The sequence below is a fragment of the Mustela nigripes genome, chromosome 9 (assembly GCF_022355385.1).
Source record: "Mustela nigripes isolate SB6536 chromosome 9, MUSNIG.SB6536, whole genome shotgun sequence".
NCBI classification, from domain to species: Eukaryota; Metazoa; Chordata; class Mammalia; order Carnivora; family Mustelidae; genus Mustela; species Mustela nigripes.
In genome coordinates this window covers 1,392,657-1,414,605 of record NC_081565.1, presented here as the reverse complement: position 1 = coordinate 1,414,605, position 21,949 = coordinate 1,392,657, and the positions used below count along the sequence as shown (strand labels likewise).

The window sequence follows — 21,949 nt, the reverse complement described above, 5'->3', positions numbered from 1 at the left end:
TTCCAGGAACACAGCAGGGTTCTGTTTTGCAAAGGATTTAGAACTGACAGGCCTAAGCCAGATCCACAAACACTGGCGTAGCATTTGGCGACACCCAACAGTAGACCTTTTGTTTGTTAAGCCTTCTTACGAGGAAAAGCACTTATTTCAAAAACCTTGAAAATGTCAGTGAAGTGTTAACTTCAACCTAAGTCTTTTAGAAAAACAAAGGCCCCCTCAGCTGTTCCCAGAGCTGGGAGGAGCCCCACCCCCTGCAGACCACCCCTCCTGCTTCCGTCCTGCTTCTGTCCCGTCCCTTCCGAGCTGACCCCATGTGGCAGCGACGACGGTGGAGGGACATCTGGGGAGACAGAGCTCCCCGACCCCAGGCAGTCTCACGGGGGAGCCAAGCCTAGCTCACTCTCCAGAAGCCTTGGGATGGGGCTGGAGGAGGGGTGGATGGGAAAAGCCGGCTGGGTACTCTCCATTTTAAGAGCGGTGCTGAGAGGCACCTGTGGTGGCCCAGGGCAAGGCCTGTGTGCCCCAGGGACGGGACAGCCGAATTCACAAGTGACTGATGGGGCCAAGCGGTGACAGGGGGAGGAAAGCGTGCATTCACAGGGGGAACAATGGGCATCTGCTCCCCTGTGGGCGGCCAGGGGTGGGGAGAGGGTGCTGCTTCCCTGTGATTCCATGGGGAGTTGGCTGAAATTAGGCACAAAAAGGACCCTGTGGGAGATGAAGCGGGAAGCAAAGGCTTAGACATAGCACGCTCCTTTCCTGAGGAATTCTTGTGTGTGGCGGACATCCACGAGGAAGAGGTCATGTGCTGTGATTCCTGGCGCTCTTGGCCACGAGCCTTTCCATGCAGGAGTCTCTGAGGCCCAGTGTCCCTGAGAACCGTGATCCTGCAGACGTGGGGCTTGTGCTGACAGGAGGCTGGGCCTGGGTTGGGGCCCACGTCTAACAAGCCCCCAGGTGACTTCTCTCTGGGGATCCCAAGTGGGCCACTCCCCAGTGCCGAGGGCTGTGCCCAGGTGTCCCTGCAGCTGTCCTCAGACCACAGCTGCTTTTCCCTTCCAGCCACATCTCCCTTCCACCACAGGCCTGACTTGGCCAGCGTCCAATCCTGTTAAGATAACCGTATTCAGCTAACAGCTGAGTTAATCACCCCATTAGGTATGGATTCTACCGCCCTCATTTCTAGAAGGAACCTTCCATCCAAGCTCCATGGCCCCTGACTTGCTGGTTCAACACAGAACAGTCTGCAATGTTCGAATCTGGCTCACGGCATCTGTTTCAGACGCCCAGCCCAGTGAGGGAATCAAAATACGCACAAATAGGTGACAAATGTTTTGCCACAGACAGAGTCCCACATTTGCATTTGAATTTACATGTCGCTTCTGCCACTCAAAAACAAATGACAACTGAAAAGTTCTGTTATTAAAATGCATGCTTGTTCTCAGAAAAAAGGCTTTAAGAGAGCCTTGAAGGGGCAGTCTGTCCACTTCCTAGCCTCTGACCTCGGGTCCAAACACTGGCGGCTTAAGAAAACGAGATCAGAGAACAAAGCCTTCAGAATCAAGAATCCCAGCACGCAGGGACGCCCCGAGCCAGGCGGTTGGGCGCCTGCCTTTGGTTTGGGTCATGATCTCGGGGTCCTGGGATCGAGCCTGCGTGGTCGGGCTCTCTGCTGAGTGGGGAGCCTGCTTCTCCTTCTCCGTCTGCCCGCCTCTCTGTCTGCTTGTGATCTCTCTCAAATGAGGGAATACAATCTGTACCAAAAAAAAAAAAGGCTCCCAACACTCCAAAGTAAGAGAACATATTTTAAAGATAATCATTTGCCGGGGCGCCTGGGTGGCTCCGTGAGTTAAGCCTCTGCCTTCGGTTTGGGTCCTGATCCCGGGTCCTGGGATGGAGCCCCGCATCGGGCGCTCTGCTCAGGGAGTCCCTCTCCCTCTCTGCCTGCGTGTGGTCTGTCTCTGTCAAATGCACAAACAAAATCAAATCATGTACGGTTTTGCACAGAAATCTTAGTTAGGCGTTGAAGTGTGTGTGAGCGTGTCCCGTGACGGAGAAAACATCACGGCAGAGGACGAGGTCAGACCCAGACACAAGCGCAGAAGAAGGCGCAGCGATTTGCTCCGCTCCCGCCCGCGGAAACGCGTAATCAGAGGTTCGCGAGCGCCGGCTGGACCGCGGCCGGCCCGCCCCGTGCGAGGGCAGCTCCGACTCCGGGCCGGGGAGCCCCACCGCACGCTCTGCCAGCCGGGCCGTGCGGGGCGGGTGCCGCGGCCGGGCCGTGCGGGGCCGGCGAGGAGACCCGGGCCCGGCCCCCCGCGGGCGGCGACACCGTGCGGTCCGGGGCCCCCGCAGGCGTCCGGCGCATCCGGGGGGGGCTGAGCCGCCGGCCCCGGCCCGCCCCCAGCTCCCGCCGTACGCGCCGCCGGCGGAGAGGGTTCACGGGCAGGGGCTCGGGAGCGCGGCGGGGACCTCGAGCCCTGGGGGCGCCGCCGCCCGCCCCGCCGGCCGGCCCGGCTCCCCCCGCGGGCGGCGGCTGCGGCCCGGGCCGTCGGGGTCGCGCGCGGGCGCGCCTCACCTCGCACGTCCCCGGCCAGGGCCCGCCAGGTGGGCGCGTAGCCGATGCAGTGGCCGCACCACGAGGAGTAGAACTGCACGAGCCACGCGGCCGAGCTGTTGGTCGTGGCCCCGCGCACGCTGCCGCTGTCCAGCACCCACACGGCGTCCTCGCCCGCGCGGTACAGCCGCGCCGCGCCGCCCGCCCCCGGCCCCGCCGCCGCCGCCGCCAGCAGCACGAGCAGCGGGGGCAGCCGCCGGGCTCGGGCCGCCGCCGCCGGGGCCGGGGCCGGGGCTCCCAGGCTGCGGGCCGCTCCCGCCGCCGCCGCCGCCGCCGCCTCGGCCGCCGCCATGTTGGGAGTGCCGCGGCGCGCCTGACCTTTCACCCTGGCAACCGGCGTCACGTGCGCCGCGCGCGCCCGGCCCCGCCCCCGAGCGTGCGCCCGGCCCCGCCCCCGAGCACCCGGCCCCGCCCCCTGCAGGGTCCCCGGGTTCAGCGACCGAGAAGGTCCCGTGTCCGACGTGCGGGCGTCGCCGCCCCGTCGTCTGGCCGGAAACTCGCTCCCGCCTGGACGTGGGCGTCCGCTGCCCTGAGCTTGGCTTCCGGGGCATCTCGGTCTGGGCCGCGCCGGGGGGCCGCGTCCCCAACGCCGGTCCGCGCGCGCTGTGGGAGGGGAGCCGCGGGCCCGGGGCAGGACGCTGCCCGCCGACCGCTCCCCCCGGCCGGCCTGGGGACCTCCCTGTGTAGGGCCAAGGCGCCCGGTCCTCGCTTCCCGGGACCCGCGGCTCAGCGCTCTGTGTCCCCGCGGCCCGAGGAACGCGGGCCCGAGTGTCTGCCCCGATGTGCCCCGCTGTGCCCCGATGCGCCATGCTTCCGTGGTGACCCAAGGGCTCCCCCTTGGTTCCGGGGAGCCGTGAGCTTGGAGGCAGCCGGGGGCCTTGCTGTCAAGAGCCACACGTTGACCCAAGGACAGGGTTCCCTGCATGAGGGGATCCCCGCCGCAGACCTGGAGAGCCTGGAATAGTCGCTCAAGTCTGCAGCGGCGGGCATGGGCCCTCCGGTGGAATGACAGGTTGGCCTGTGCCCTGGCCCACTCCGTTGAGGTGGCCGGTCAGCCTGCAGGTGCCTGGCGGGGACGGCACGCATGGGCCAGCGGTGCGGAGCATGGACGGGTGTGAGCTGCGCACCACCACACACTTAACGGGCTTAAGGCTGCCCTTCTGCTCCCAAATACAGGTGCTGGGGGGTGCCCGACAGATGGGTTCGGTGGGCCCAAGGCCAAGGTAGCCCACAGGGCTGATGCTATGAGAAGAAAGGAGCGGGAGCGCAGGGGGGTTGTGTGTGTGTGTGGCTCAGTCAGTCGGGGTCCGACTCTCAGTTTGGCTCAGGTCGTGATCTCAGGGTGGTGGGCTCCAGAGTTCGGGAGTCTGCTTGAGATACTCTCTCCCTCTGCCCTTCCCCCAGCTGGTGCCCACCCACTTCAAATAAATAAGTCCATATAGGAAATGCAGGAGCAGCATAACCAGGGCCTCTGACAGGTTCCCCACTCCAGGGAGGCACTGCGTGTCATCCCGCGGCAAAAGAGAAGCAGGACAGCACCTAAAGCTGTGAATGACCAAGAAAGACTAATAGTCATTACTTTTCTGGCACCGAGGAAAGGGCTGCATTTTTCCTGAAAAGGAGCTTCAGATCTGTTAGAAGTTCATCTCCTATGGAGGGGGAGTATTCCTGACCCTTAACAGGACGTGGGCAGCAGAGCAGGCCATGCAAGTTGTGTCTCCTGGGGGAGCTCCCCGAGGTGCCTCACCTAGTGTGGAAGATGGCGGTAGCCGTCCTCAGGAGGCTGTCCTCGAGTCCGGGAGGAGATATTGGTAACTTTTTCCTAATGTCAGAGGTCGCCTGAGCAGGGGACGCCTGGGGGGCTCAGTGGTTAAACATCTGCCTTCAGCTCAGGTCACCATCCTGGGGTCCTGAGATCAAGCCCTGCGTAGGGCTCCCCGCTCAGCGGAGAGCCTGCTTCCACCTCTCTCTTGGTCTCTTTCTCTCTCGATCTCTCTCAAGTAAATAAAAAATGCATATATGTAGATGGGTGACAAATGTGTCCTTAAGAATAAGCCGTCCCTAGTAATTATCAGGATCCGAATTGTTAAATTTAATACTTTTCTCAGGGCCTCTCAGAACTTTTCTAAAAAGAGGCCTATGGCAAGTGTGTTTGAGACGCTCAGCGACGCATCGGGGGCACGTCTGGTCCTCCGTCTCCCTTCCAGATCGGGACAGCCTGGTTCCCAATGGTACGTAGAAGGGTGTCATCCTCCTCCCCCTCCTTATGTGGAGCCTGGCGCCCCTGCTCTTGGGCCATCTGAAGGGGGCTCAGACGGAGGCCGGAGGTGTCGAGGAGGGCCGGGGTTTCCCGTTGTCCATGGCTCATCTCCGTAAATCCGGTCTGCCCACACGGGTGATCCTTTTCAGAGGCAGAGAGGGTCCAATTCGGGAGGAACATACTGTCTCTGCCGGGAAGATGGAAGACCTGACTGGCTTCTCCAGGGACCTTGAGAGTCAGCAAGATCAGCCGAGCCTTTTCTTGCGGCCTTTTTTGTTTGCTTCAAGTCCTGGAGCAACAGCGGGTGGGGGACCGGCCCAGGGGTCCCTCCCTCGTCCGGCGCTTGTTCCTGCAGTGGGAGGAGAAAGGAATGACTGGGCGCTCAGGCTCCAGTCTGTATGGGGGGAGGGTGCTTTGGTGGAGCAGCTGCCTTCTGCTTTGGTCAAGATCTGACTTCTTTTTCTGTCCCCGCCTTGTTCTGATCTGTTGCACACGGCCTGAAAGGCTGGGTCCTTCACACATGTCCTGTCCAAGCCAGGGCTACCCCGAAGGGCGAAGAGAGCCCCCACATAAATAGGAACCTCCAGACCATTTGCCTTGTTTGTTTGTTTTTACAGAACAGGTGTGAGTGCAGAATGCTGTCGGTTCCTACTTCCCCCGGAGGGCGGTTCCCTCCACCTTCCGGCTGGTCCTCGGGCCAGCACAGGGGCGGAAGGCTGTCAGATGCTTCTTTCTGAGGGTCGGTTGTGACGATGCCCTCCGGGGGAGAGTGAACTGTGGAGGGCGTGTTCCCCACCTACAGAATAAGGACTTTCTGAGTGTCCCTGTGATTCTCTGCGTCTTGAGTACGGCCTGAACAGGATGTCTCCTCCTACCTCTGCGGCTAGGGGCAGGGGTGAGGCCTGTCGGGGTTGTGGCCGCTCGGTGCCCCTGAGCCCTTGGTCCCCCGTGCCCTCCTTCTCCTGTTTCAGCGCTAGAGCCGGCCTGTGTGCGGTTGGCCTGTCCCCACCAGGTCCTCAGGGGCACGGCCTGCGGGGCTCCCCAGAAGGAGAGGCCAACCACGGCCTCGGCAGGCAGATGGGGTTCTGTCCTGACTCAGAGCTCCAGATGAGAGCCTGGGCTATGTGCTCCGATCTGGGACCTCCCTCTGCAGCAACCAGGCTTTCCCAGGGAAGGCAAATCGGGGATCCCCCCTTCGCCCCATTCACATCTCCTCTCAGCTACCCAGAGACTCACCCACGCTAATTACAGGAGCAAAAGGCCTCCTGCAGCAGGGCTGTGACCAGCCTTTGCCCGCTGGTGACCGGAGGCGGGACCGTGGGCCTGAAGAGCCACAGGTGTCGTCTGTGGCCCCAGAGAAGCCCCCGCCTATCACCTGGTGCAGATCTCAGGGGAAAACTCGGGGTCAAAGGGATCCAGGGGAAAGCGGGGTCGGGGAGAGGAGATGGCTCCACTCGGCACGCTGCTCACCCGGGACTGCCGCCAACGGTCCGCTGGGTTGGGTCGCCCGTTGGGTCACCGTGTCCCTGTCCCTTCTACTTCGGAAGCCAACCATGAGCAGCCTTGGCCGGGGACCCTCAGGTGCCGAGAGGGGGCGCCCCTTCCCATCAAACAGCCTCCGAGCCCCTGACCCTGGACAGAGCCAACAGTTCCTGCTCCGGGAACAGGACGATTACGATTTGCACAGTCCGGGTGCACCAAGCCCGACCCCCGAGGCTTCAGAACGGCGGGCACGCGCGGGCTGACGGATTCCCGTGGTGCTCCTGCGCGCCACAGCAACATTTGTAGGGCAGAGATGGCCCGAGAAAGGAAAGGAGAAGAAAAGAGAAAGTGCATTTGTCGCGGTACTGCTCAGCCTCCCCGACACCCCTGATGAGCCCCCAGAGGAGTCCCCAGCGCCGAGTGGGCATCCCCCGCATCCGTGTCCGAGTGCACTGGGGGAAGGAGAGACCCAGACGGGGCGGCAGCTTCACGGAGCAGAAAGGACTCCCACATGGGAGGGAAGGGGCTGGGGGCAGCGCAGCCTTATAGGGTCTGGTCCAGCTGCCTTAGGAGTCTTCTCTGGGCGGGGACCACTGCTGACCGTTTTCCGTTTAGAGACTTTTCTGTCTGAGGCTGTGGCGTCCAGGACCTGGCGGGCATGGCGCTTGGTCCTCGCTTCCCGGGATCCGGGCCGGCGGCTCAGCCTTCCACACTGTATTTTCAACGTTCTGTGTCTGCTTTAGGTCACTTTATGGGTTCTTCGCTCAGTGGCTGCTCGTCCAGTTTTCAGCATATAGAGCCTGACCCGCAGATGCTTGGTACGACCTTGCTCACGCCAGCTCCCTGATGACCTATTGACTCCTCAAGTCCTATCACTATGCCTTTTTGCTTACTCCAACAGGAGACCTGGTTTTTAATTGTTATTTGTAACTGTTATGCACATCCACATTTTCTCTGGACTGTGGGACTGAAACAGAGAAAAGAGGAAGTGGATCACAGAGCAGACGTGAGTCAGCGGCAGCCACTGGCCTGGTCAGAGTCTTATGCTTCAGGCCTCTTGGCTCTTCTGCAGCCCAGGCAGAGGGAGGGCATGTGCAAAGGCCCTGAGGTAGAAGGACCTCATGTTGGAAGAACAGCTGGAGCAGAGTGAGCCAGGGAAGGGAGGGAACCAGAGAGCCAGCGGAGAGGAGCTCTGGGTGGGCCCTTACTAGCTGGACTGTAGACAAGGGCCCCAGCTCTGAAAGTCGTGTGGCCATCAGAGGATTTTGAGTAGGGATGAGGGTCTGCTCTTCTGGCTGCCATATAGGAGGGGCGAGGGGAAGCAGGAGGCCATCACAGCCCCCCAAGGGATGGTGGGACTCATGGTGGCGCATGGCAGTGCCAGTGATGGGGTCGGACTTTAGGAACATCTTGAAGGTAAGACACATGGTGACTCAAACCCAGATGTAGACAGAGAGGTCGTGTCCTCCTGGAGGGAAGAGACAGCTGCGGACTGAGCCATGGACTGGCGAAGAACACGGGGGGTGGAGTCGGGGTGAGATGGAAGCCCGAGCTTGGTTCCACATCTGAGGGAGGTGCCAGGCCACTGGCGGGCTCTGGGGGTGTGGGGCTCCGAGGGTAGGTAGGGCTGGTGCAGGTCACCACAGCAGGCCAGGAGGACAGAGGGGACGGTTTATGGAGAGGCGGAAGGAGAGAAGGAGCGATCCATGAGGACTTGATCGATGGCTCTTCCCAGGAGACCTTCTGGGAAGGGGAGTGGAGATTTGGGAGCGGGTAGGAGGGCTGCAGGCAGGAGGGAGAGCCCTGCCCAGCAGGGAACAGGGTGGGGAGAGCCAGGGTGGGCTTAGTGGAACCCAGAGAGGGAAAGAAGGTGAAAGCCAGCCACTGAGGCACCCAGTCCCTACACCCCTCAATCCCCCCAGCTCAGCCCCTCTCCACAGAGGGGGCTGCACCGGCGTCCTAAGGGAGCCCCTGTCTGCCTCTTGTGCTTCCATGGGCCCCTCCTCCTCTGTTGGGGCCCATGGGAGCCCCTGCTGCCCTGGAGGTGGAGCTCAGCCTCCTCTGGGCCCCCATGCCCCCGCCTCTGCCCCCGCCACCTACGACCAGTTAGACCCCACCTGCGAGGCACGGCCAGGAAGCCACAAGACGACAGAGGCGCAAACAGACCAGCAGGCTGGTCACCGGGCTGGCAAAGGCAGGCTGGCCGGGCTCCTGCAGGCCGCCATGCACGCCTGCACCCCACTCCCAGGAGGAATTTGACCTAGGATGCTGTCTTGGCCCGCTCAGACCGGGCATTTCCTGAACGACAGACATTCATTTCCCACAGTTCAGGAGGCTGGACGTTCCAGATAGGGGTCCGCGGGTCAGCTTCCCGTGAGCCCCACTCCTGGGTTTGCGAACTGCTAGCTGCTTCCCGGCCGCGTCCTCCTGGGGCCTTTGCTTTGGGTGCCCCTGTGAACGGAGCGAGAGCCGCTCTCTGGGGCCTCTTCTCCCAGGGCCCCGGCTGCATGGCCCCATCAAACTCCCACCACCTCCCGAAGCTGCTTCCCAGCACCAGCACACTGGGAGTTAATGTTCAACATAGGAATTCTGGGGAGACACCAAGAGCCGCCTGGAGAGACGGTGCTCCTCTCTTCCGCAGGTGCAAATACCCCTGTCACCACTCTACCCTGGGGCCTGCGTGTCCCCATCCAGGTGGCAAGGGAGCCAGAACGGGGTGCTCTAGGGCAGCACCCTGGGGCGGTGGGGTACGTGCTGCCCCACCGAACAGCCTTGGGGTTCTCCTGTTTCCTCCTTGGCTGGCAGGCGGCCAGCACCCACTCCGCCAGCCCCAGTCCCAGAGAGCACTGGCCAAACCCCCCTTCCTGCTGTGGGGATCCATTTCTCTCAGGTCTCATCAGGCAGGGGGCAGGGGGTGACCCGCCACGTGGGGACAAGGCAGGCTCGTGCCACTGACCTCGTGAACCCCGCTGGTGGCCAGTCTGCATGGGCGGGTGACACTTCACCCCAAACGGGCTGGGTGACATCGAGCCAGCTGTGGCACCCGGCTTCGCCCAGCACGGAGACGCTGCACCCGGAAACGCACACGTTGAGTGTGGAGTGCAGCCAAGCTCAGAAGCATCGAAACGAGGTGTGGGGGGTGTATCTTAGAATCCGAGAAACCGGCAGCATTGCTGCTCCTGTTGGCTTTCCAGGCCCTGCTCCAAGCCCCACGCCCCCACCCTGGCACCGCCCTGCCCGGAGAGAGGAGCTGCCCTCCGCAGGAGCGCGGGCCCCAGCGACTGTGCTGCTAAGGAAGGAACATGCGCAGCCCGGGGTGATTGTCCAACCCTCCGACAGGACGATGCGCTGCGACCACAGGCATCCGACGGTGGGGATGCCCGCACTGTGGAGTGGATACGGTGAGGGATGGTGTTCCTGTTTACAGAGGGGGAAACTGAGGCTCAGGGGCCCAGGTACTGTAGTTCAGCGTACATGGTACAAATTCGATGGTGCGGTCTCCAACCTGGGCACCCTGAGGCTCAGGAGGGGCCGGCAAAGGCGCAGCTCCTTCCCTGCTCCCGGAGCTGAGCCACGCCAGCCTCTGCAGCTGGCTGGGCATGAGCCCCGGAGGGCAGAGCCGCTGAGCCTTTTCTGTGCCCCACAGACAGGGCAGACTCTGCATGGGACCGAGGGAGGGATCCAGCTGCAGCCCGGGCTCTGGAGCGGGCCCTGCCCTCCAGCTGGTGTTTGGTGTCCCCACGGAGCTGCTCGGGAACACCGTCCATCCTCAGAAACCTTCTAGAAGGACGATTATTCCAGACCACTGCCACATGCCAGGAACGGAGCCTGGAGGGGGGGGGTGGTGGTGGTGGTTTCAGTCCTGTGTGTCCTCATAAGGACACCTTGAGGAGGGCCCGGACCGTGGACGTGTGGGGACAGGGTTCCTGTCACACCCCCAGGAAGAGTTGGAGAGCAGCATCTGGGATGGGCTCTGAACGTCACAGCAGCCCTGCTGGGTCATCTTAAGGCCTGGGTGGATGCGGCCCGGCGGGCCACGGGTGCAGGGGAGCTGCACGTGTGCCCACGATCCTGTCCTTGTGTCCCAAACCTGTCGGCATTTTGCAAACTCTCCCACCTGCTCCCAGCTGTGCTCACGGGGACACGGGAGGGCCTCTGCTGGGGGACAAACGGTGGGGAGCAGCTTGGCGTCCGTGCCTGGCAGAGGGTGGGCTGTGGGGGCTCACAGACCACCTTCTGGGGCCCGGGGGCTGCCTGGGGACTGGGCACGGACAGGTCTGATCTCAGCTGGATTTGCTCAGGCACTCAGCTGACAGTTGGAGAACATGGCCCAGGCAGACCCTGGGGGGCTACGTGCCCTGGGTACAGGATGGCACCATCCAGATGGGCAATGCTGTGTTCCCCTGGGGCGCATACCTGCTGCTGCCCCATACCTGCCCCCCTGGCCTTCGGTGGTATTTTTTGTTTTTTTAAGATTTTATTTATTTGACAGACAGAGATCACAAGTAGGCAGAGAGAGGGGGAAGCAGGCTCCCCGCTGAGCAGAGAGCCCGATGTGGGACTCGATTCCAGGACCCTGGAATCATGCATGACCTGAGCCGAAGGCAGAGGCCTCAACTCACTGAGCCACCCAGGCGCCCCTCCCAGCTGTGTTTTATAGGAACGGCTGTGTCGGCCACTCCGGGTAAGGGATCAAAAGGCCCTGTAAAGCTGGTCTGGTGATTTGGGGTTTAAAGCGCTGAAGGCGCCTCCGGGGGCATTTTATGCAGAAGGGGACGGCAAAGCAGGACAGCTGAAAGAGACAGATCACTGGAAAATTAAGTGTGGGCTTTAACTGAGAAATCATCGTTTTCTATGAAAGAAAATGACTTCTCTGGAGGCCGGTATCAGGATTTATCGGCCCAAGAGATGGTCAGGGATTGGAGTCAAGGCGTGAGGCCCTGGCGGCCACAGTCTCGGTGCAGAATTTTGCCGGCTCCATGGACTCGAGCGCCAGAGCTGTGCTCTGCATTCGCTGGGCCGGGGGAGACTGAGGGCATCAGATACCTTCCCCGGGGCTGAGCTGGACAAAGTTCCCACAGAGCGCAGGGCCATCGTGGGTGCGGGGCCGCCAGCACCGGGGAAGGTCGCTCAGGAGGGTCCGGCTGGGAGCGCAGCCACCCCACCCACGGCCGCCAGGAAGGGGGCAAATCTGCAGGGTTGTGACGCAGGAGATTTATTACCATGGTGGCCAAACCTGTGTGCGAGATACATAATTCCTCTCTCAGCCTCGTAAATCCAAAAGGGTCAGCAATAAATAGAGAAAAATAAAAAAATTACAGACTGATTTGTTCAGAAAACTAGAAGGAAATCAATAAAAAAGCTGTCGCTCAGAAGCTATTTGGAAATGTGTCTACAGAGCGCGAACACCCCCACCCCCGGTCCAAGCCTCTCCCCAGCGAAAGCAGGAGCGCGTGAGGTGTCTTAGCTGTGCCTCCCCGAGCCCCGAGCCAGCCTGTGACAAAGGTGGGTCTGGCCAGCAGCCGGCCCAGACACGCGGCTGCCCCTGAGCTGGGGCCTGGTGGAGGGCTGCCTGGAGGAGGCAGCTTGCCAGAGCCAGAAGGTGGAGGGCACAGGCCGACCTCGGGGCTCTGCCAGGCATGGAGACGTGTCCCACCTAAGCTACAAGTCACGAAGGTCTGGGTCTTCCCAGGGGTCCATAAGTGCTGTCGAGGGGATGAATCCCTCTCCGAAAGCTGGGAGGTGTGAGGCCCTGGATGGAAGGAGCCAAGGCCTGAGGGGTCAGCACCCCGCCCTTATCCTGAAGACTGCCGGTGTCCCCGAGGGCTCATTCCATGGTGGACGGCCACCAGGGAACGGGCTCTTGTGTCTTCCAGAAGGTGTCCTGAGCGCCCTGGGCCCACCTACCCCCAGAGGACAGGCCAAACCTTGGCCAGTGACCTTTGGCCCTTGAGTGGGCTACTTCTCTAATCCACACAGCTGGGTTGGCCCCCATGCAGGTCTGGGCCTCCCAGGACCACAGAGCTGGGGGTGTGAGCCCGCACAGATGTGCCCCCTGCCCACCTCCACCCGGGCTTCCCACATCCCCAGAACGGTGCTCTCTCCCGTGGCCTTTGTGGCAGGCTCTCTGTGCTGGCGGGCGGTCTCTGTGGGCTGGTGCCTGGTTCAGCCTCGAGCTGCTCCCCTTCCTGGCTCCTCCAGAATGTTCTCTCTTGAATCCGTGACTTCCGCATCTGTCCTGGGCCAGCCAGCCTTCGGACATGCCCCGCACAACCTTTCAGCTTCCTGCCTCTTGAACTATGCAGCAGGGACCCTTTTGGGGGCCTGATGGAAGCCGTGGACCCAAAGCCCGGAAGAACAGAGCCCACTGCACGGGATGTCACAGCAGTGCCCGGTCCCCCACCTAGCGTCAGAGGACCACCTGCACGGCCGGCGGCAGGTGGCTATTCTGAGCGGCGGCTCTGGCCTCGGTGGTCCAGACTTCCGGAGCCTCCCCCACACACAGGCACACGTGGGCACAGTGACACAGCAATGTCACAGGTGTCTGTGTGTCACCGCGGGCCCTGCCCTGTCTCCTCAGGAGTCTCATCAGTCTTGGGGATGTGCCGGGTCAGCCGTGGGGACACAGCTGCTTCTCCATCAGTGGGCGGCCGGCTGGGCCAACTCTGAGAGCACAGCAAGCGTGTCGCACAGGATCCTTCTGGTGAGCTGGCTGGACACCAAGTCCACCACCTCGGCTCTCTCCCCACCAGGTACATCTGCGTGGGAGCCCACGCCCAAAGCAGGATCCAGGTCGCCCTGCCCAGTGCCAGACGGCCCCGTACCTCCAGCTGCCAACAACATGGGCAGACCCTCCGCGGCCATGAAGGCCACTCTGGATGGGGTTGGGGACTGCGCTGGCAGCCTTGGGAGCCCCACCACGGCACCACCATCCCCCCCACACAAGGGGGACCCTAGGCAGCAAGCTGGCTCAGACCACTGGCTGCCCACAGCCTCAGCTCCCCCATCAGAACACGATCCGCCCCATTTTTTCCCAAGGCTTCCACCCTGTCTGCCCGCCCCCAGGCAGAGCCCTGACTCTTGGGGCCCCGGGGACAGTGGCTCAGGCAGGACCTCCTCAGACAAGGAGGGCAACTCCCCAGTTCTGATGGAGGCATCGTCCCCGGGGAGGCCCCGCGAGCCCCCAGCAGACATGGCGTCTTCCGGTGGGGGAGGGAAGTCTCCCGAGGGCAGGCTGGCGCCCTCGCGCTCTGCTGGGAGGGTGGGTGGCCAAGGAGGGAGGCTGGCGTCCCTGTGGGTGGAGGACGGAAGGTCAGCACTGCCATAGGACAGCACGTCGTCCACGGGGGACAGGATCTCGCGCAAGACCCCGCTGGCCAGGGTGGGCCGGGCTTCCTCCGGGGCAGGGGAGTGTCCCCTCCCCCCACATCCAGGTGCCCAGCCCTCGGGCGTCCGGGCTACCAGACCACCAGGGTCCCCAGGAGGAGCCTGCGGGCTCACGGGGACCTCAGGCTCAGACCAGGCCTGTTGAGGTTTCCTGTGGTTGGACAGACTCAGGTCAGTGACCCCAGACCCCTCGGGGCAGCCAGCCGAGGCCTGAAGAGCCCCAGTGTCTCCTCCTTCGCCAAACTCCACCCCTTCTGATGCCAGGGACCCGAAGGGAGAGGAAAGGGGCAGGTCTGAGTCACTGGAGGGAGAGGCCGTGGACGGGAGTGGTGGGGAGGCAGCCTCCGGGGACACCTGTTTGGCTCTTTCTGTATCTAATCCACTGATCAGGCTCCCGCTGGTTCCGGAAGCTTCCTGCCCCTCCTCAAGGCCCAGGGAAGGAGATACAGAGCAGGGCACCCTGCCACCTTCCAGATGGGATGAGCCTCCCGCAGGGGAGCGGCGCCCTGAGGCTGGGTCAGCACCGGGGCCTGGCCCCAGCAGGTTCTCCTCATCCCAGACCTCGCTGGATGCCTCTGACAGTTCCGACCCTGACCTCCCAGAAGGGGCATCCGGGAGAGGCAGCAGCCGGCCCGCGCGCACGAGTCCTCCCCTGGACTCTGGACCCCCTGCGTCTGTGGGGGAGCCGCCCTGGCGACTGGTCCTGCTGCCCTCCAGCCTCTCCCAGGCCACCCGCTCCCCACCCCGGTGGACCCCCCAGGAGTCTTGGGGTGAGAGCTCCCCAGACCAGCCGGGGTCTGCATCAATGGGGTCCCCAGCTTCCCAGTCCGAGAGGGAGACAGAGCTCTCGGAAAGCTGCACCAGCATGGCGGACGCCTTCTGAAACTCCTGGAGAGAAGAGCAGGACAGCCCGCTCAGGGAGGAGGCGGCATGGGACCCGGCACAGGTCCCGGGAGCTGACTCAGACTCGGACTCGGGGCCCAGCCCCAGGGGGCTGCCCGCATCTGGGCTGGAGGGCGCAGGAGCTGCAGAGAGAGGGGCATTTGGGGGTGAGGCCCACAGTCCTTAGGCTCTGTCACCCCTGCGGGCACGGACGGGCTGCAGCCCACAAGCCACAGGCCCCAAGCCAGTGGCCCAAAACCAGAAACGCCCTGACAGGCAGAAGAAATGTCCACAGCGCCCGCGTGGCTGAGCCCCCACTCTCCACCCGCCCGCAGGGGAGGGAGTCACGTCTGGGTGGGTCTGGCCTGGGAGCTGCTGTGTGCTAGACGGGGAGGCTGCACCCACACTGGCCGGCTTCCTTGAGGCCCAGACACCCTGGACAGGGGTCTCCCTCACCTGCCCCGCAAGGGCCCGTGTCGGGAGGGTGGGGGCGGGCAGGGCTCCCCCGTGGGGCTCTGGGAGAAACCTGACTCTGACTGAGAAGCTGGTCTTGGATGACCCTTAAGTGGGAATTCCTTGTCCCTTGTGCAGAGTGGGGCCTTTTGCGGGGGGGGTCACCTGGAGCAGCAGTCCACGGGGCAGCTTCCGGCCGAGAGAAGGGGTCGTGGGGGTCCTCCTGCCAACAGGTCTCCATCCTGCAGGCACATTTTTGGGCGTGTCCCGGGGGCTCCCCGGAGAGGGTCCCATCCCCCCAGCCTCCTCCTCAAGGCTCAGGGCCTCTGCGGGACCTTCAACTACCCCGTGAGCTTGACAGCCGGCCTGCCAGGCATCTGCCCCAATAGGAAGGGACCGCCAGGGCACAGGACTCCCCGGGTGGGGGCAAGGGGCCCTGTGTTTGCGGGTTCTGGCCTGTCCCTGCCTGCAGCATCAGGTCTCTGGGGGTGTTGCCATCTGAGCAGCCCAGAGGCACATGTTCCCCAGAAGGGCCCCTCCTACCGCCCCTACCATCGGACCTGGGGCTGATTCCCCAGCGGACATCTTTGTTTCCACAGAGGGGGTCAGGCTCCGGACAGCATGGGGAGGGCTGGGGGTGCCCAGGGGGCCCAGGCCAGGACGAGGGGTACCCGGAGGGAATGCGGTTCTCTGGAGGAGAGGACAGGCATCTCCATGCCCCAGGTCCCGACTCCTGCCCGAGAGTCCCGCCGGCCCCAGGCAGCCCTCCAAAGTGCACACCTCTGTCCCCCTGACGCCCGGCTTTCCATCTGGTGGGGCTCCTCCTTGGGGCTGTTGGCAAAATCCAGCTCTGGTTCTGACTCTGCTGGGCTTATGCTGCCTTCAACCACCTGCTGGGAGCATGTTGGAGAGAGACCGCCCCAGGGCACTGGGTCCTGGCCCCTCAGCGGTGGATAACCTCCAGCACGTTCCTGTGACTATGGTAATGAACAAAGACCGTCCCCTTAAAGACGGCCCTGGAGACCCCCACTTGCCAGATACCCCACCCCAGACTCCAAACACCCCCTCAATGGACGAATCCACCTGGGAAGGGCCAAACAGGTCCCAAACATCCACACCCCCATCTGGTGGACAGGGTGACCCGTCCCATCCAAAGCCACACAGTAGAGCCTGACCAAGCAAGGCCAGGCCCCCACTCTGCCCACAGAGGGTGCAGGGCCAAGCCTCGACTCACGCCGGCTTCCGGGGGGCTGCGCGGACTCCTTCCGCCCAGGGAGCGCCGGCCCTGGAGTTTCTGCCCGCGGCGTTCCCTCAGAGGCTGCGTCCTCTCCATCGATGACAAAGGGCGGGGCTTGGGCGGGGGGTCTCCTGTGAGCAAAGAGACCGTGAGCACTGATGGGAGTGGAACGCAGGGTGTGGATGGCACAATGTCTAGGAATTCTGAAGCCATGTGGAACAGTCTCAGAAAATGGGCCCACCCTTGACCTGGCCTCCTGTCCTATAGAGGGGGAGACTGAGGACAGGGAGGAGCACCCCTCACCCACCCCCCTGCCTGGAAATGCTGGTGGAGGTGTGTGCAGGGGACCCTCCTGCCGGTAGGCCCCCTGCACCTAGACATGGAGGGAGCGGTGGGGGACAGCCCTGTCGCACAGCTCGGGCAAGGCTGGCCAGGATGCAGGTCTGTCTGATCACAAGCCGGGTGCTGCCCCAGGTGGCCAGGGCCCCCGGACAGAGTGATTGTCCGTCCTCGGCCGCTGCTGCCTTATCTGGTTACCTTGGTCCACAGGGATCTGGCTCTCTACCAGCCGGCCCCCAGCATCAGGCCAGCCACTGGCCACAGGCATGTCCTCTCCCCACACAGGCCTTGGAGGCGGTCGGTGACTGTCTGCAGCTGAAGTGGCCTCGGGGTGTGTCCTGTCCTCCTGCCCAGTGGGAAGGCTACAAGGCAGTGAGTGCAGAGGGTCTGTGACTGCCTGTCAGGGCTGTGCCCCCCACCCCAGGCGACAAGTCCTGACTGGGACACTCCACAAGCAGGACGGCATGTGTCCAGGGCACAGTTGTGGACAGTGGCTGAGTGGTCAGCACACGGGTGAGGGAAGACAGGGCCTGGGCCCTGCCCACCAGGCCGTTGCCCCCAGATGGGGCCGTGGCTGGGGGCTAACGGCATAGGCATGGTTCTGCGGCGTAATGGGAGGGACCGGCCACTGGGCTCCCCTGCGCTCTGGGAGGCCCAGATGCCACACATCCAGACCTGCTCCCGTGCTCGGGACACATGGACCGACATCAAGAGCCCCCTCCCCCATGGTCGCAGCCTCAAGGAGGCGGCCGGGGGCAAGGGCCTGGTGCGAAGGTCAGTGCTGATGGGGAGCCCGGCTGGGCCACAGCTGCCTCTCTCTCAGGCTCTGCCTGCCGTGTTTCTCCACCCTCTCCCCCAAGGTGCACACTACAACCAGGCACAGCTTGCTGCCCTCCCCTGCCCAGCGTCTCCCCGCAGTGGGGTCACACCCACATCGGGGGCGTGAACAGGGTTGGGGTCCCAGGGCCATCCTAGAGCCTGTAATCTTGGGCCTTGAAGGAGGGGACCGCTCAGGGACTGGAGCTCTGACTTCTCTGGGACAAGGCCTGGGAGGCAGCTGTCCCCTCTGGGGTGTCCCAGACGCAGGCCCTGCCCGGCCCCAGGAGCAAGGGGGCTGCGCCTGAGCCCATCACCCACCCCTCAGCACTGCCTAGGGGACAGGACCGGCTAAATAATCTGGAATGGGCCTCAGGCCAGGAGCCAGGACAGGGGGTAGGGAGGGCGGTGTGGGGCTTAGCAGCGCAGGGAGTGGCCCCGGGGGCCCTAGCTCAAGGGTGCACCTGGGCCCTCACCCAGCCCCAGCTCCACTGAGCTCCTCTTGCTGGAGCCGAGAGAAGTTCCTGTTCTCTGCACGGCCTGACCTCCCGCAAAAAATCAAAGGTCTCTCTCAGTGAGGAAGGGAGTGGTTAGGAGAAATTTGAGATTTTTCCTTCTGTGTACACAGCTTCTCTGTTCCCTAACTTTCCGACGGCGACTCGTGCCTCGCTGGTGTCAGGAGAAATCAAGCGAGGCCTCGCCCCCCCGGAGGACGGCTGGTTCCCGCAGTACCCAGGCCGACCCACAGCCTTGTACACGGCCCCGCCCACCCAGCCTTCCCAACCCGGCTCCCTGGGACCGAGAGGGTATAGCGGGCCTGGAAGCGTCTTCCGAGATCCCCGGGCCCGGCCATCGAAGGCAACGTGAAGGGTAGATCAGTCCACGCTGAGATTTACTTGCAAAGTCCTCTCACGGGGAAGGCACGCGGGGCTTGCGGTCGGGCAGCCGAGTGGGCCAAGACCCGCTTGTGCAGAGGAGGCAGGCAAAGGGTCCTGCCACGTGGTCAGAGGGCTGCTGGAGGCGCTGGTGCTCCCGCAGGCAGGCGGGGGTCCCTGTGAAGGCCGCTCCTGGTGGGGGCGGCGAGGCCTTCCCACGGTAGGGGCTGCCTCCTGTGTCCTCTTCCCCAGCTTGCTGGGATTAGAGTCTGGCTGGTGGGCCGACAGCCCTGGGGCCATTTGATTAAGGCAGAAGAGAAGGGATGTAGGACAGTCGTGATGGGAAAAGCAGCTCGCTCTCTCCCACAGGGCTCTGGGTCAGGGCTCTGGTCGTTGGACTCCCCCTCGACCCTCGCAGGGCAGCGCCCCTCTCATCGGCCAGGAGAGGCCCTGTTGTGGCAAAACGAGGCCAGCAGCCACGTGGCCAGGCCTGGGAGAAAAGGCCCAGCCGTCACAGCTGGTAGCAAAGCCCCGAGCCAGCCTCCAGGGAGGCTCCTGGCTGCTGGGGGTGGGGGGGGCACACAGGGGCCACCTGCTGCCTCCCAGCAAAGCCTGTCTAGTTGTTTTGTCTCCCTGTACCCCACGTAGCCAAGGCATGGTGGCAGATGAGGAGCCGGGCTCAGAGAAGGGAGGGCACCCCAGGGCCACACTCTAGCCAGCAGCCCAGCTAGGCGTGAGCCAGCGCTGTGCTCCTCTGCTGTGTTCCTCCCACTGGACCCCAGGGCCACGCTGGCCTCTGCCCACATCCCCATGGGCCGGTCAGCTGGAGCAGGGTCCCCTTGGGGTCTCCAGGGCCGCCCCCTCCCCACCAGCAGGACTGAGACGTGCAGGGCCCAGCAGCCATGAGTACCGGGGCCACTCGGCACAGGAAAGGCTTTAATGGTGAGCACGGAGACCAGGAGTGCCGCTGACAACTCACTGTTGGGCGCGTGGGCTCTCGGAGCTTCTCCGGGGGCTGGGGCTGGTGGGGTCGCCAGGCCCACGTGGTGTTGACGGGCACAGATCGCCCTGTGCTGGCCCCTCCACCTGAGTGGTCTTGACTTTGGGGCCAGACCTCTGAGAAACAGCACCGGAAAGCAGTGTGAAACACACTTGTGTCACCTGCTCAGGCAATGCTGGGGGTAGGCTGCATGTGCGGAGGCCGCTGGCTGCCCGGGCTGCGGCGTGGAAGCTGGCGCTCTCGCCGGCGGAGACAGGCGGCTCTAACCTCCCAGGCAGCCTGCATCGGAACTAACTGCCCCCTGGCAGATGCAGACGTAAGGCCCGGGGCTGGATTCCGAGGCTGCCCCGGGTCACCGTACCCACACTCAAGGCCACGCTCTGGCAATGGGCAGTCCCGGGTCACCTGTCCTGCAGGCCAGCCTAGGGCAGGGCACACACCACCTGCTGCTCACCCCGCAGAGCCCAGTTCTTTCCATCCTCACCCCGCCAGGTGAGGCCGTGTCAGCATCCCCATCTCAACCGAGGATACACTGAGGCTGGGGACGGCCGCCCCACTCAGTGTCCACACGACCCCCTCCATGCGACAGCTGGTGGGGACGGGCAGTTGGAGCAAGGACACCTTCGCTGCTTGGCATTCCCCAAGGGGCTGTCCCCCTAGGAGCCCAGGCCACCCTTCCTTCTTGCCTCAGCCGCCACCAGCCCCAGCCCCATCCCCAGCTCTAGTCTAACCCCCTCCTTCCCACTGGGCTTCTCACCCCCACCCCTGACCCCTACTATGGTGTGTGGGGGGGGGTGGTCTGGATCCCCCTGGAGAGACCGACCAGGACTGTGGTATCCGGGAAACCTCCTTGGTCCCTGCAGGAGGCGACTGCCTCCTGCCCTCCCATTAGACCTCTCCCAGGCCCTCCCCGCTCTGGGTTGAGGCATATTGACGGGGCTCCTGCACTGTCCCACAGAGCAACCGGGTGGCAGGTGACAGGTCTCCAGCCTGGGGAGTGCACCCACCTGAGGCAGCCCGGTCTGGGCCTTGAGCTCCTGCTGCAGCTGTGCCACAGCTGTCCGCAGGGACAGGATGTCCCTCTGGTGCTGCAGAAGCAGCTTCCTCTCCTCGTGCGAGAAGCGGTGGGCGTTCTGCAGGCATCGGATTGCTCTCTGAACCAGCCAGAGGAGAAGTCAGCAAAACCCCAGCCATGCGCAGAGAGAGACCCACAGGATTAGAGTGATGAGCGGGGAAGGGGGAGTCTGGGGGGCATCCTGGCTCCAGAGGGGCCTTCCCTGAGCCGCTCCAGGTGCGTTCCTCATCCTGCTCAGCATGTTGGCCACCCTTGGGTTTGGCCAACAGGAGGCTTGGCAGGAGGCGGGAGGGAAGGTAGGGTGTTGTTCCCTGGACCCCCTCAACGTGGGTCGGGACAGGCTGGCTGCACTTCTGCCCTCCCCCACATAGCCCTCCCTCTCTCCAGGTTCTGGGCCCTGCCCCCAGCCCCTGGACCTGTCCCTTCATTAAACTGTCCACAGGTGTCCTCTGGTCCCTGCTTTGCCTCTGGAGGGATGCCGTTCGGCAGAGCCACCTTGCCCAGAGCACCCGCTTGGTCTTCGCGCACCCTCCCCAGGTGGTGGCAGCTTTCATAGGTTAGAAGAGCTATGTCCCTTCTCAAGGTTCCCAAGAGCTGGGTCCCTTGCTCAAGCCCCAGTGGTCAGCAGCTCAGACTGCCTGGTTCACCACTGCATTGCCACAACATAACTCAAGCCCCTTCTAAGCTGCCTTCACAGCTCACAGTCATGGTATCTATGCCCTGCATAGATATCTGGGGGGAGGGTTTCTGTCAACCTACATCACCCCTCACTGGCCCCTGTGGGTCCCTGAGCAAGGCAAGCCCCCTACACTGAGCCTCAGTTTCTCCATCTGCCTAAGGGGGGCTAAGACTGGTCCCACCACAGAGTGGCCCCGGGACACTGGGCTCGGAGCAGCTAGTGAGGCCCTCTGCAGTCGTGCACAATACCCCGTGGGTAGTGCTGGCCGTGCTAAGGCCCCTGTCGCCCCCGCAGCAGACACGGCTGTCATTCTCCCATTGGCGAGGCTCCAGGAGGCCCCAGGGGGCAGGACTAAGGCCATGCTGGCCCCCCTGGGCCCTGGACGATGCCCTCACACCACAGGGTCCAGAGCTCCCCGGGAGGGCGCTGATGGCAGGGAACTATCACAGGGTGGTGCAGAGAACTCACGAGTCAGCCTGGAGGGTGGCAGGACAGAGTCGGTGCCGGCTGCCCACCCACCCCTGGGGGCTGAGCTGGCCCTTACCTGCTCCTGCTCAAGGCTGCTGAGGGCCTGCTTCTGCCTCTCTGCCAAGACTGCCAGCACCGCGGTGTTCCCCTCGTGGCCCAGACACCTGGGGGAGGAGGCAGGACCCGCTGCCCACCTCGCATCCAGCAAGCGGATGTGGAAAACTGCAGACATGGCCAGCCCTGGCCAGCCCTGGCCAGTCAGGTGGACCCGGGATGGCCCCTGCCCATGGCTCTGACAGGCTGGGGGAACCCAGGGGACCTGGGGGCCCAGTCCAGGCTGTCACTCTTCCCACCTACGCTTCATGCCCTTGCACCCTGGA

The 21,949-nt window shown here is 63.5% G+C and overlaps 2 protein-coding genes across 2 annotated transcripts in view; both read right to left on the bottom strand.

The window, feature by feature from the left end:
- QSOX2 (quiescin sulfhydryl oxidase 2) overlaps positions 1 to 2,909 on the bottom strand; it is a 30,624-nt gene extending 27,715 nt beyond the window's left edge. The window contains exon 1 of the mRNA XM_059412127.1: positions 2,579 to 2,909. Coding sequence (XP_059268110.1) covers positions 2,579 to 2,909 — 331 coding nt within the window. The remainder of the gene's footprint in view (positions 1 to 2,578) is intronic.
- Positions 2,910 to 11,188: 8,279 nt separating this feature from the next.
- Positions 11,189 to 21,949, bottom strand: part of CCDC187 (coiled-coil domain containing 187) — a 42,708-nt gene continuing 31,947 nt past the window's right edge. The window contains exons 17-24 of the mRNA XM_059412126.1: positions 21,646 to 21,733; positions 20,355 to 20,501; positions 19,327 to 19,463; positions 16,855 to 17,018; positions 16,315 to 16,448; positions 15,861 to 16,057; positions 15,246 to 15,322; positions 11,189 to 14,770 (exon numbers count right to left, since the gene is read on the bottom strand). Coding sequence (XP_059268109.1) covers positions 12,999 to 14,770; positions 15,246 to 15,322; positions 15,861 to 16,057; positions 16,315 to 16,448; positions 16,855 to 17,018; positions 19,327 to 19,463; positions 20,355 to 20,501; positions 21,646 to 21,733 — 2,716 coding nt within the window. The 3' untranslated portion in view covers positions 11,189 to 12,998. The remainder of the gene's footprint in view (positions 14,771 to 15,245; positions 15,323 to 15,860; positions 16,058 to 16,314; positions 16,449 to 16,854; positions 17,019 to 19,326; positions 19,464 to 20,354; positions 20,502 to 21,645; positions 21,734 to 21,949) is intronic.